The sequence below is a fragment of the Schistocerca piceifrons genome, chromosome 2, assembly GCF_021461385.2.
Source record: "Schistocerca piceifrons isolate TAMUIC-IGC-003096 chromosome 2, iqSchPice1.1, whole genome shotgun sequence".
Taxonomy (NCBI): Eukaryota; Metazoa; Arthropoda; class Insecta; order Orthoptera; family Acrididae; genus Schistocerca; species Schistocerca piceifrons.
The window spans coordinates 70,945,481-70,958,592 of NC_060139.1; the positions used below are offsets into that span (position 1 = coordinate 70,945,481).

At 42.3% G+C, this 13,112-nt stretch overlaps 1 protein-coding gene across 1 annotated transcript in view; it reads left to right on the forward strand.

Annotated features, from left to right (window-relative positions):
• LOC124775155 (protein big brother) overlaps window positions 1-12,304 on the forward strand; it is a 224,316-nt gene extending 212,012 nt beyond the window's left edge. Inside the window, exons 6-7 of the mRNA XM_047249995.1 lie at window positions 12,104-12,163; window positions 12,242-12,304. Coding sequence (XP_047105951.1) covers window positions 12,104-12,163; window positions 12,242-12,304 — 123 coding nt within the window. The remainder of the gene's footprint in view (window positions 1-12,103; window positions 12,164-12,241) is intronic.
• The last annotated feature ends 808 nt before the right edge of the window (window positions 12,305-13,112 follow it).

The following is a 13,112-nucleotide window of genomic DNA, read 5'->3' on the forward strand; positions in this document are numbered from 1 at the left end:
CCCTCATTTTCGACTCACATGCCTGATATGTCACCGGCAGGTTCCACAGTCGCCCTCCTGTTTAAGCGCCTCTAATCCCATTGCGAAACGACAATGCTAATCTGCTCCGGGTCGCAGGTAACTGCCGCGTCCCCCGCACCCCGCCACCCCTTTGTGTCTTTTATCTCTTTTAAGGAATAATAGGATGACACTGTATCTCGCGCAGCCCCGAGGGCGCCGGCCTCGTCGCGAATCTTTTGACGGCGGAGGGGACATTTTGGTTTTCTCCGGCTCGCTTTTTTGTGTCATCTGCATGCTTGCAGAGGGAATACCCTGGCGTGGGTGGGGCGTGCGCAGAGCGGGGTTGTGGCTCCAGATATTGATCAGCGCCGGGTGCCGACCGGCCCCTGGGAATGCCTCCCTCCTCCTTGCGCCTGCGTACCTCGCACCACGCAACTGCGCTCGCGCCGTTTGCCTGCACCAGTACGGCAGCCCAGAGACTCTTGCCTACAGCCTCCAAAAAGTCTGCACGTAAAAGAACCTAACAAGGACCACCTCAATAGAAGAAGACAAGGTACCACACTGACTGAACCCAGTACTAAATTTTTAGCATAGTGTGGGACCTGTGCTCTGTTGTCATACAGGGTGACACGAAATCCTCCGTCATATTTTCGGGGACTATTCACGGGTATTTTCAGAATAATTTGGTATAAAAAAATACAGGGCGCGAAAGGCTATTTACAATCTGTACAGAAACCAGATGGCAGTTATAAGAGTCGAGGGGCATGAAAGGGAAGCAGTGGTTGGGAAGGGCGTGAGACAGGGTTGTAGCCTATCCCCGATGTTATTCAATCTGTCTATTGAGCAAGCAATAAAGGAAACAAAAGAAAAGTTCGGAGTACGTATTAAAATCCATGGAGAAGAAATAAAAACTTTGAGGTTCGCCGATGACATTGTAATTCTGTCAGAGACAGCAAAGAACTTGGAAGAGCAGTTGAACGGAATGGACAGTGTCTTGAAAGGAGGATATAAGATGAACATCAACAAAAGCAAAACGAGGATAATGAAATGTATTCGAATAAAGTAGAGAGGATATTAAATGTAGACTGGCACTGGCAAGGAAAGCGTTTCTGAAAAAGAGAAATTTGTTAACATCGAGTATAGATTTAAGTGTCAGGAAGTTATTTCTGAAAGTATTTGTATGGAGTGTAGCCGTGTATGGAAGTGAAACATGGACGATAAATAGTTTAGACAAGAAGAGAATAGAAGCTTTCGAAATGTGGTGCTACAGAAGAATGCTGAAGATTAGATGGGTAGATCACATAACTAATGAGGAGGTATTGAATAGAATTGGGGAGAAGAGGAGGTTGTGCCACAACTTGACTAGAAGAAGGGATCGGATGGTAGGAGATGTTCTGAGACGTCGAGGGATCACCAATTTAGTATTGGAGGGCAGCGTGGAGGGTAAAAATCGTCGAGGGAGACCAAGAGATGAATACACTAAGCAGATTCAGAAGGATGTAGGCTGCAGTTGGTACTGCACAGGACAGAGTAGCATGGAGAACTGCATCAAACCAGTCTCAGAACTGAAGACCACAATAACAACAACAACAACAACAACAAGGGATCAATTGTTTCTAGTGGCGCGTTACAGAGTATTAAAATTTCGTTCGATTTGTTACCTCCATTTAACTTCACATCTGTCATCTGGCTTCACACAGGTATTTGCGACCGGACGACTTGCCTGATGTAGCGATAATTTTGTTTAAGCCCCACTGCAAAGGTTTATGATTAAATTCAGAGCCGGCCGAAGTGGCCGTGCGGTTAAAGGCGCTGCAGCCTGGAACTGCAAGACCGCTACGGTCGCAGGTTCGAATCCTGCCTCGGGCATGGATGTTTGTGATGTCCTTAGGTTAGTTAGGTTTAACTAGTTCTAAGTTCTAGGGGACTAATGACCTCAGCAGTTGAGTCCCATAGTGCTCAGAGCCATTAAATTCAGAGAACAACGTTATGCTATTGAATTTTTACTCCAAACTGTTGTATAATTAGAACGATTTTAGCAGCGCACGCCAGGAAAGTTGTCAGGAGGCACGAAGACATCGATAAACATCACTTCCAGTTTTTACGAAATATTTATAAAGCAGCTGACGAATCCGGAACTACCGGGGTATTCATTTTGCCAATTTTATATCAGAAACGGAAACAAAAATTGAACTGTGTTTGTAGTATAGTGTCGAAAAAATTCAATTTCCATCTATTCGTGAAAACATCTTTGAAATTGTGAAAGAGTCGTACAAAGAATTATGAATAATGTATACATACACTATTCAAATCAAGTATCATGATTACAGACAGTTTCTGTGCTTGTCGTATCAAAATCCCTACAGTACTTCCTGAGATCAGACTTCACAGAGAGACAGAAAAACCGGCGGGTGTGTTTATATTTTCAGCGTTATCTACACACATATGATACACACAACGCTTTGGATGTCGACAACATGCGCTGTGTGCGTTGTTTGAAAAGAAACTTGTTCCACTGACTCTCGGTACTTCCTTTTGACAACAGTGATACCCACTTAACTCTTCTCCCTGAAGTCGGTATTTAGCAGTTTGCATTTAGCACCAGGTCTGTTTTGCCGGCAGTGTTAGCTGTACGATAAAAGTCAATACACAACAGTCTGGACAGCGTTACTGCTAAAGAGTTGCAAAAACGTGCAGATGCAAAATAAATGAAGTGGCGGACGTCGCTGCGGGAACAATTCAACATAGCGTCGTTCTACCATTGTATTCAATAAACGCGAGGCGCGTATCAGGAAATTCTTCATCGACAAAGCTATCTATTCTTATGTATAGCATTTATAACACTCTTAAGGTACAACTAACACTAACGGAAAAGCGAACTCGAGACAGAACCGAACATTAGCCTCCTGAATGCAAGCTTGCGGGCGAAGAGTAACGTCGGCTTTACTGTTGTCACCGGCAAGCAAATACCGTGGGGATTGTGAGCACCAAACTTGTTTCATCACTTATATCAAAAAATTCAAAAAATATCCGTGAACAATCTCCGAAATTTTGGCGGTGGAGCTCGGGCTCATCCTGTATATCGTCTGTTTCTCTAACAGGTCCGCCTTTTACACAGAAGTCTGAAATCAGTGACGCTCTGATCTGAGGACAGGCCTTTTATTCTGGAGGAACTTAGCTTCAACGTAGCAGAAAAATAGTCCTTGAAAAGTCTGACATGCAATGATTAATTAGTTTCATGTATGAAAATTGATTTACATGATGGAAGTACTTCGTAGCCACGTCGTACCAACGTGGACGTAAATGAGTCTACACACGTACTCTGTTGCAAGCCACGGTGCGATGATTATTGAAACTCTTAAAATATTGAAGGGCAGACAGCGCAATGTAACATCATAACATGTAGCCTCGTATCATTGTAAAAATTGAGTACAGTTAGTTACCAAAAATATACTATTTTCAGTTGGGGATCGGATGAGCCTGCCGTTGTGGCCGAGCGGTTCTAGGCGCTTCAGTCTAGAATCACGCGACCGCTACGGTCGCAGGTTCGAATCCAGCCTCGGGTATGGATGTGTGTGATGTCCTTAGGCTAGTTAGGTTTAGCAGTTCTAAGTTCTAGGGGACTGATGACCTCAGATGTTGAGTCCCATAGTGCTCAGAGCCATTTGAACCATTTTTGGGGATCGGATCACGAAATATTTGATTTGTAGTCATCCGCACACTAATGCACATATCAGGGAAGGTTTTAACTGAGAGAATGGGAGGATAATTTGCTTAATAAGATAGTCGTTATATGTGGACGCTATCGGGAAAGCAATTGCCTTGAGTTAATAATGACGTGAACAAATATTTGACAGAATTTCACGCCATTTTCAACTACAGGATTACTACTACTACTTTTACTACAAAATAATAATAATAAGCCGGCCGCGGTCATCTAGCGGTTCTAGGCGCGCAGTCCGGAACCGCGCGACTGCTACGGTCGCAGGTTCGAATCCTGCCTCGGGCATGGATGTGTGTGATGTCCTTAGGTTAGTTAGGTTGAAATAGTTCTAAGTTCTAGGGGACTGATGACCACAGATGTTAAGTCCCATAGTGCTCAGAACCATTTGAACCATTTGAACCAATAATAATAATAATAATAATAGTAGAAGTACCAGTACTTTCCTTGACAACAGAGCTCGTGAAACAAAGCGCTCGTGTGAATTGAGCAACTTCTTATCATTACAGTATTAGCTGCAGAAATATTCGTCAGGACTATAGTATTAAATCAGTACTGACATGTTTTACGAAGCGTAGTAAAGAATTTCTTTTTCGTCTAATGGACACAATGGTCTGCGCCATAACAACGCCTAAAATTTCTAGAGCAATATCTACAAATAGAAACAAATACGCTCAAGTACACATATATAAGATTACATGACAAAAGCATGCCCATTTGCTCTCAGTTGTGAACTAGGGTCATTACTAAAATACTGAATCTGTCCGGAAGGAACCAACTGATGTTTTTATCGGATGTCCTGATTCGGGTTTGCTTCAACTATTACAAGCGAATTTTGATTGGCTCTTTTAACAAACCCATAGCGATTTCATTTCCACCCGCTGGTCCACTTGAACAAGTACTTCATATGTAACACCCTTGCTCTCAGTGACAAGCATCTATGCAGCAAAAACAAATTACTTCAGCGATGTAGGGGGAAGGATAGGCAATATTTAGCGCTACTGTAACTAAGGGGCCACTTTCTCTGTCATACGTCCGCCCCGCTAGCTGAGTGGTCAGCGCGGCGGTCTGTCATGCCAAGGGGCCCGGGTTCGATTCCCGGCTGGGTCGGAGATTTTCTCCGCTCAGGGACTGGGTGTTGTGTTGTCCTCATCATTTCATCATTATCAGTGGAAGGCAAAGGGCAACCACCACTGGAATCACTTCCCTAGACGCTCATGCGGTGGACCTCTCTGACGAGGCTTCCCCCATGACAAGACCTGCCGTAAGGCAGAACACAAAGTTAGTTTCTCCGTCATACATGTCTCTTCCGATCGGTCATCAAGGTAAGCCTTCTTGAAGAAATGTGTGGGGTAAATCTTTCGCAGTACTAGCTATAGTTTTGTGTTCCCAATTCCTCACCGACTGCAAGTAAGACTCGGGTTTGCTTTTATTTATCACGGAGTCGCTAATGATAAGTGCAGAAAGATTGTCACAGTCTAAGCCACAGATTTAAGTCCGACAACACCATAGACAGGAAATTCTCGGAATGGCTACATCGTGTTTTCTGATACGAAAAAGAAGATAAGCAAGTGAGCACAAATACAAATAGCTTCCAGTGAGACTGTATATGTTACTGGAGTGGACGGGCGGCCCACATCGCTGGCCAGCAGCCGGCTGCTAGCTGGAGCGCGTGAAGCGGAGCGGTCTGCCCCTTCCTACCTGCACACGGCCTTGGCTCTAACGGCGCCATTACCACTTCCTTACAAAATTATCAGCTTTCTGCTTTTTTTACGCCGGCCTAATTTCCTGTTCTGTAGTCTGAAACCTTTTGTTAGGTCCTCGAGTCTAAAATATTTAACGACGCGCTTAATGGACAGTCCGTAAATGGGGCGAACGTTTTTACGAGCGTGCGTCCTTTACGGGAGGATGGCTAACACAGGCTGAAGTTTCAAGCGGTCTCCGGTTGTATTTTTTTGCAACCTGGCGTTTGCAACTTGCTACTGGAACGGTAAAAAAGTCCGGCACTCCACCCTGTCGATAAATAAGATAGTAACTGTAAACTTCAAGAGTAATGCAAATCACATTTACATTTTATTTTGCGTTCTCGAAAAGTGTATCCAAGATGATACGCCTACATCAGTTTGACTTCAGTCTCCTAGGAAGAAAATTATTTTTTGGATCTTATTGAGTGAATTCCTCCAGAATGATAAGCCTGGCTTTTAATTTGTATTTCCATTACTGCGGCAGGAACCTTCTTAACAAAACAGATGTGGAAATTATTTTACCTTATGTTTTTATTCTGGGCAGGGGGCCCTGGCACGACTGATGCGTAATACCCCTGTCTTAATCACATACACGTCTTTAGTCCAGTTTCTCATATTGCTCTCCTTTATCTTCATCATAACAATATGCCTGTATTTGATGCGTTTGTGTCGTCACACTTAGGTTCATGGAAGGACAAAAATTCACATATGATGGCACATTTCATCACAGTGATAGCAACGCGAACGATAACCGATTCTGCATAAGTACTTCGCAAGGCACTGTGCTAAGGTTATTTGAACTATTGGGGTATTTAAGGTATGAAGATCTTTCCCAGCGGAAGCCGTTAGTTCAGTTGTGGCGTTAAAGTCGAGACATTTCGCGTCACGTACAGGATTGTAACAACTCGAATACAGTTTCGGCGAACTGCGAACGAATTATCTGAAGACAGATCAACTCGTGCAAAGAGAAACCTTAGGATTGGTGACTCACACTGGTTTCTATTCCTCTCCCACGTTGAGTATGGGTCTCCTGTATCCATAGATATTGATACAAATTTAGAGCTAGCCCCCTGTCCGATATGAGATTTGTAACTGTTTTGTTTCTTTGCCGGTGCACGTGTCACGTGTCAGTGAGTAATTACCGTGTCCTTTTATTGTCTGTCGTAATGTAGGCTATTCTTTAGGCAGAACGGTGATGGTTAGGTTGACGCTTTGAGTCCTTTCGTAAGGCACACAACTTTAACTTTCCGCAAGTATTCAATACACCGTGTAATTCGAATTTTTAAAAGTCGCCATTTAAATTTTCTTTTTCTAGCTTATTACCTGTTAAGTGATCGTTAAGATTGTATTTTGTATGCTGTACATATTTAAGACTTCAGACTGCTAGTAAGAATTTATATGCTGTTTGATTAACGGCGTTACAGGGCCATCTGTTCAGAGTGCCAGAGCCATCTTAGCTGGCACAATTAAAACTCACTTTAATGTACAGTGACAAGTGTTACCTCTGTGCAGTTTTGTCTTTTGTTTCTCATAGTATTTCATGTTGTAAACTGATAATTATTACACATCTTTGTATATAGTATAATGTGATCTCGTTGGTGTTGGGCTATTGCACTGATTAATAAGTAATTTAAATGAAACATATGCAATGAGTAACTTACAGCTAGTGTTGTACTTCAAAACACATTTTGACGCAGTTCTTCTAATTGATCTAATTATCGACACTGCATTACAAGAACACTTCTTGTTTGAGGTCCTCACCATAGTTCAAGATTCCCGCAGCGACTGAAAGACGCTTTAAGCGTATCATGTTTTACTAATATCATCGTAATATTTCGGAAGCAATAATGTTCCACGCTTTCAGAATTGTTTTTATGCACTGCACGAGCAATTAACAACTCGAGCTTAGCTGACAAGGTGGGGAGCAGCCGCCTGCAAAGGGCTGGAGTGAATATGAAAGTTAATTGCCGTAAATATGTAGGTGCTGTGTTATTTTTTCACTATGCTTTGGTAGATACCTGCTCGATGGGTTGTCTTTCGCCTTTGTAAAGTTACCGAGTTGCAAGAAAATATATCAAAATAGCGGTAGAACGAGTAATCCAAGAAAAATCTGATTCCCGGGGAATAACGGCAAGATATTGTCCATTTCAAAGCTTTCCCCAGTTATTGCTATATACTGCTAGAGAGCGCGAAGTTGATACCAGGAGATAACTCTCAATTTCTATCATCTAAACATTACAACTTTGTAACAGTTGTAGAGGTCAGACGGTTCACAACGGTTCAAGGAGTATGACTGAATGACACCTCGTTACAAGTAAAGACGTCATTCTGCCGGGGCTGGACGCCTTTTTCCAAAATTAAAAGTTACTGGGCAATCGTGACTGGTCACTTTCGGCATTAGAGGCTATTTTCAGAAGATACCAACAAAAAGTCAAATAGCTGTCATAACCAAAGAAAAAAAAAAAACACAAATGTGTCTCCAACTCATATCGATACGCTGCTGATCTATTTGGCCTCTTCGATACAAGTTAGAACCATGCTCTGTTTTCCAAAATATTGACGCATGACTCACTTGGAAACTTCCAGATGTTACTATAAAATGACTAATGACTAACCTAGGAAGTCATGGTTCTCTAGCAAATTATCATTTTTAACAAAAAGCTTATTGCCCCGGTGGAGTAACGCATTTAACTTTCTAACAAGTTCGTATAGCTGTGGAACGTAGCATAAATAAAGTGACTGATCCATATATTTAATGTCTGTAAGATTATAAATTGATAGTAACCAAAAACAATAACAGCGGTGCTTGGAAAACATAATGAATATAAAAGCATAAAAAAGAAACACTTTATATGATGTAACTATTAATTATTTATACACTCACCGGTTTTCGGCTTTGTAGGCGCTCATCAGACGAGAACTGGATGTCCCGAACAAACAAGAGGAATATCTTTGGAGCAAGCCGTAGCGTAATGCGCTAATCGGCAACATGAAACTCAGACTCTTTGGTTCTTTCATACAACGCCGTTAGTTTTCGTTTTGCGCTAACATTGAAAGTTTAACGTTGCGCGTATATGTTCTATTTTTAAGTATTTATTTATTAGCAACAGCAACGGTGAATAATCCCTACTACGGATGTATATCAAAATATGTCAAACGCAAAGTTACTTTTCACAGTAAACACCACAAAAGTTGAATTACAGGTATCATGGCAGTAATAGACGCTTTGTGTTGAAGAAATCTAGACACACTGTAATAAAGAGTTCATAACGTAGTGCTAATTTACATGGCTGCATGATCATACATTTAGAGACACGTCACTGCATAAATCCGTTAGTTCGTAAGTGTGCTGCAAGTGGATCCCTTGAATGCGTACAGCAATGTTCATATGCAATATGATTTATGCACGACAGTCTGACAACCTTCGGATTATGCAGATCTGCAAGACGTTACGCTTGTTTTGAAGTACTATTAACCGCAATAGAAATCTGTATTACTATGTATCTATGACGTGGATAATGATTATGTCTGACTAATATTTAAGTTTCCCTAAAGATAAATGAAGATTAACAAGGTTGTACCAGGAAGGAAAAACTGAAGAATTTCGTCATCGAAAACTATTTCAAAATGTGACAGATTGTTACTTTGCTTCATGTCCTAGCTACAAATTGAAAGTTTTTCGGGACACTTTCACTTTGGTGACCTAGGAAGCCATTTTGCAATACTGTCATATCTTAATTTTTTGAAATAGACTCGGCAATACGATTGTGCAGTTCAAATCCTAAAAAATATGTTACCTCTTGTAATAAAAAAAGAGAAAATATAGTTGAGTCTCAGCTCTGATACATGTCGCAAACGTGCCCTTACGTTGCACTCAACAAAGCTTTAAATTAAATTCTGTATGTTGTTGTTGTTTGTTGTGGTCTTCAGTCCTGAGACTGGTTTGATGCAGCTCTCCATGCTACTCTATCGTGTGCACGCTTCTTCATCTCCCAGTACCTACTGCAGCCCACATCCTTCTGAATCTGCTTAGTGTATTCATCTCTTGGTCTCCCTCTACGATTTTTACCCTCCACGCTGCCCTCCAATACTAAATTTGTGATCCCTTGATGCCTCAGAACATGTCCTACCAAGTGGTCCCTTCTTCTCGTCAATTTGTGCCACTAACTCCTCTTCTCCCCAATTCTATTCAATAACTCCTCATTAGTTATTTGATCAACCCACCTAATCTTCAGCATTCTTCTGTAGCACCACGTTTCGAAAGCTTCTATTCTCTTCTTGTCTAAGCTATTTATCGTCCACGTTTCACTTCCATACATGGCTACACTCCATACAAATACTTTCAGAAACGACTTCCTGACAGTTAAATCTATACTAGATGTTAACAAATTTCTCTTCTTCAGAAACGCTTTCCTTCCCATTGCCAGTCTACGTTATATATCCTTTCTACTTCGACCATCATCAGTTATTTTGCTCCCCAAATAGCAAAACTCCTTTACTACTTTAAGTGTCTCATTTCCTAATCTAATTCCCTCAGCATCACCAGACTTAATTCGGCTACATTCCATTATCCTCGTTTTGCTTTTGTTGATGTTCATCTTATATCCTCCTTTCAAGACACTGTCCATTCCGTTCAACTGCTCTTCCAAGACCTTTGCTGTCTCTTACAGAATTACAATGTCATTCGCGAACCTCAAATTTTTTATTTCTTCTCCTTGGATTTTAATACCTACTCCGAATTTTTCTTTTGCTTCCTTTACTGCTTGCTCAATATACAGATTGAATAACATCGGGCGGGGTCAGGGATTTTCTCTGCCTCGTGATGACTGAGTGTTGTGTGATGTCCTAAAGATAGTTAGGTTTAAGTAGTTCTAAGTTCTAGGGGACTGATGACCATAGATGTTAAGTCCCTTAGTGCTCAGAGCCATTTTTGAACCAATAACATCGGGGATAGGCTACAAGCCTGTCTCACTCCCTTCCCAACCATTGCTTCCTTTTCATGTCCCTCGACTCTTACAACTGCCATCTGGTTTCTGTACAAATTGTAAATAGGCTTTCGCTCCCTGTATTTTACCCCTGCCACCTTCAGAATATGAAAGAGAGTATTCCAGTCAACATTGTCAAAAGCTTTCTCTAAGTCTACAAATGCTACAACCGTAGGTTTGCCTTTTCTTAAACTATATTCTAAGATAAGTCGTAGGGTCAGTATTGCCTCACGTGTTCCAACATTTCTACGGAATCCAAACTGATCTTCCCCGAGGTCGGCTTCTACAAGTTTTTCCATTCGTCAGTAAGGAATTCGCGTTAGTATTTTGCAGCTGTGACTTATTAACCTGATAGTTCGGTAATTTTCACATCTGTCAACACCTGCCTTCTTTGGGATTGGAATTGTTATATTCTTCTTGAAGTCTGACGGGATTTCGAAGGTCTCATACATCTTGCTCATCTCATACATCTTGCTCACCAGATGGTAGAGTTTTGTCAGGACTGGCTCTCCCAAGGCTGTCAGTAGTTCTAATGGAATGTTGTCTACAACTGGGGCCTTGTTTCGACTCAGGTCTTTCAGTGCTCTGTCAAACTCTTCACGCAGTATCGTATCTCCCATTTCGTCTTCATCTACATCTCTTCCATTTCCAGAATATTGTTCTCAAGTACATCGCCCTTGTATAGATCGTCTATATACTCCTTCCACCTTTCTGCTTTCCCTTCTTTGCTTAGAACTGGGTTTCCATCTGAGCTCTTGATATTCATACAAGAAGTTCTCTTTTCTCCAAAGGTCTCTTTAACTTTCCTGTAGGCTGTATCTATCTTACCCCTAGTGAGATAAGCCTCTAGATCCTTACATTTGTCCTCTAGCCGTCCCTGCTTAGCCATTTTGCACTTCCTGTCGATCTCATTTTTGAGACGTTGGTATTCCTTTTTGCCTGCTTCATTTATTGCATTTTTATATTTTCTCCTTTCATCAATTGAATTGAATATTTCTTCTGTTACCCAAGGATTTCTACCAGCCCTCGTCTTTTTACCTACTTGATCCTCTGCTGCCTTCACTACTTCATCCCCCAACGCCACCCATTCTATTTGTACTGTATTTATTTCATCCATTCCTGTCAATTTTTTCCTTATGCTCTCCCTGAAACTCTGCACAACCTCTGGTTCAGTCAGTTCATCCAGGTCCCAGCTCCTTAAACTCCCACATTTTTGCAGTTTCTTCAGTTTTAACCTACAGTTCATAACCAATAAATTGTGGTCAGATTCCACATCTGGCCCTGGAAATGTCTTACAATTTAAAACCTGGTTCCTAAATCTCTGTCTTACCAGTATATAATCTATCTCAAACTTGTCAGTATAATATCCTGTCAGTATAATATCCGAACTGGGTTCGATCGCGGCGCGAACGAACCCAGTTCCCCCTGAGCAGCCATACCGTACGGATCTCCGTACCGGCACGTTCACAGGAGCTCAGTCCGTCAGTTCACCTGATGATGGCGACATGTATGATCGCCGAAATATTGTGCCCGTTGGACACTGTAGACCGGCAGTACACCCGTGGATATTTTGATTAAAATATTGAGTGATTGCTTGTTACTTAGCGGAGGAGACGACAGCTTCTGAGACGTGTTTGTGTGTCGTGTTGCAGCTGCGGATGGGCGGCGGTTTGGGCGGCCACCACCAGGTGTCGGGGCGGTGCCACGGCGGCGCGGGCGGCGGCCCGCAGCGCGTGGGCGTCGGCGTCGGGCTCTCCCTGCAAGTAGGCCTGCCCGTGTCCCCGCCATAGGCGACACGCGCCAGCCAGCGCGCCGCATGGGAACGCTCGAGCCGCACCGCCCACCCTCACTGAGGCAGGCAAATCCTGCCCTGTCTCTGTGTAAAAAGCCAAACAAACACCACACTCCGCCGTTCGTTTCTGCAGATGCATTATTTAAGTTTTCCACGTGTGGAGCCGTGATGTACCGCACTGCAGAGGATACTATGTGCAGCCTGAAACTGATTTACTGCTTTAACACTTCACTGGCATACTTGGAGAGAAAGTCATTTAGTCACCAGCATCGCAACGTGGCAAAAAAAAAGAAAAAAAATGAACGTTTACAGGAAGAAGACATTTAAACGTCTTTCTGAAAAGTCTGCGGGAAGAACAATAATTTCCTGCTACCCTTATGTCACTTCAGTTTTTTAGTCATTTCCGTAAGAGTCTGGTATTCACTGTATGAATAGGTTCGTTAGTTGTCCAGTTAGTACATTCAAATAAGTGACGAGGAATTCTGTCTTTTGCACACGTAGCAATGTAACAGTCAGTGCTAAAAAAATCTGCCAACGCTTCAAACTACCTGTGCAGTGCGAGGGCTAAAGTATTTCAGAATTTCCCTTCCAACTAGAGCCTCTCACTGCAGACAGAATCAGAGGGTGGCGCAAAATAGGTGTTAGAAAGTATTTGCCTACTGTGGTTTAACTGTGCGCCTTTGCCGTAAATATTTCTCCTTGTGATACAGCTCTGAAAATTCTATAGGTCACTCACCGATGACTCAGTTCACATTTCAGAATAGAAGCACTACTAACAGTGGAACCGCGTTTGTTGATTGTAAAGACATTTGAAGTAAATTTTAAATGTGGCGTATTCAACAGCACGTTGTTCCAAGAACTGCACCATC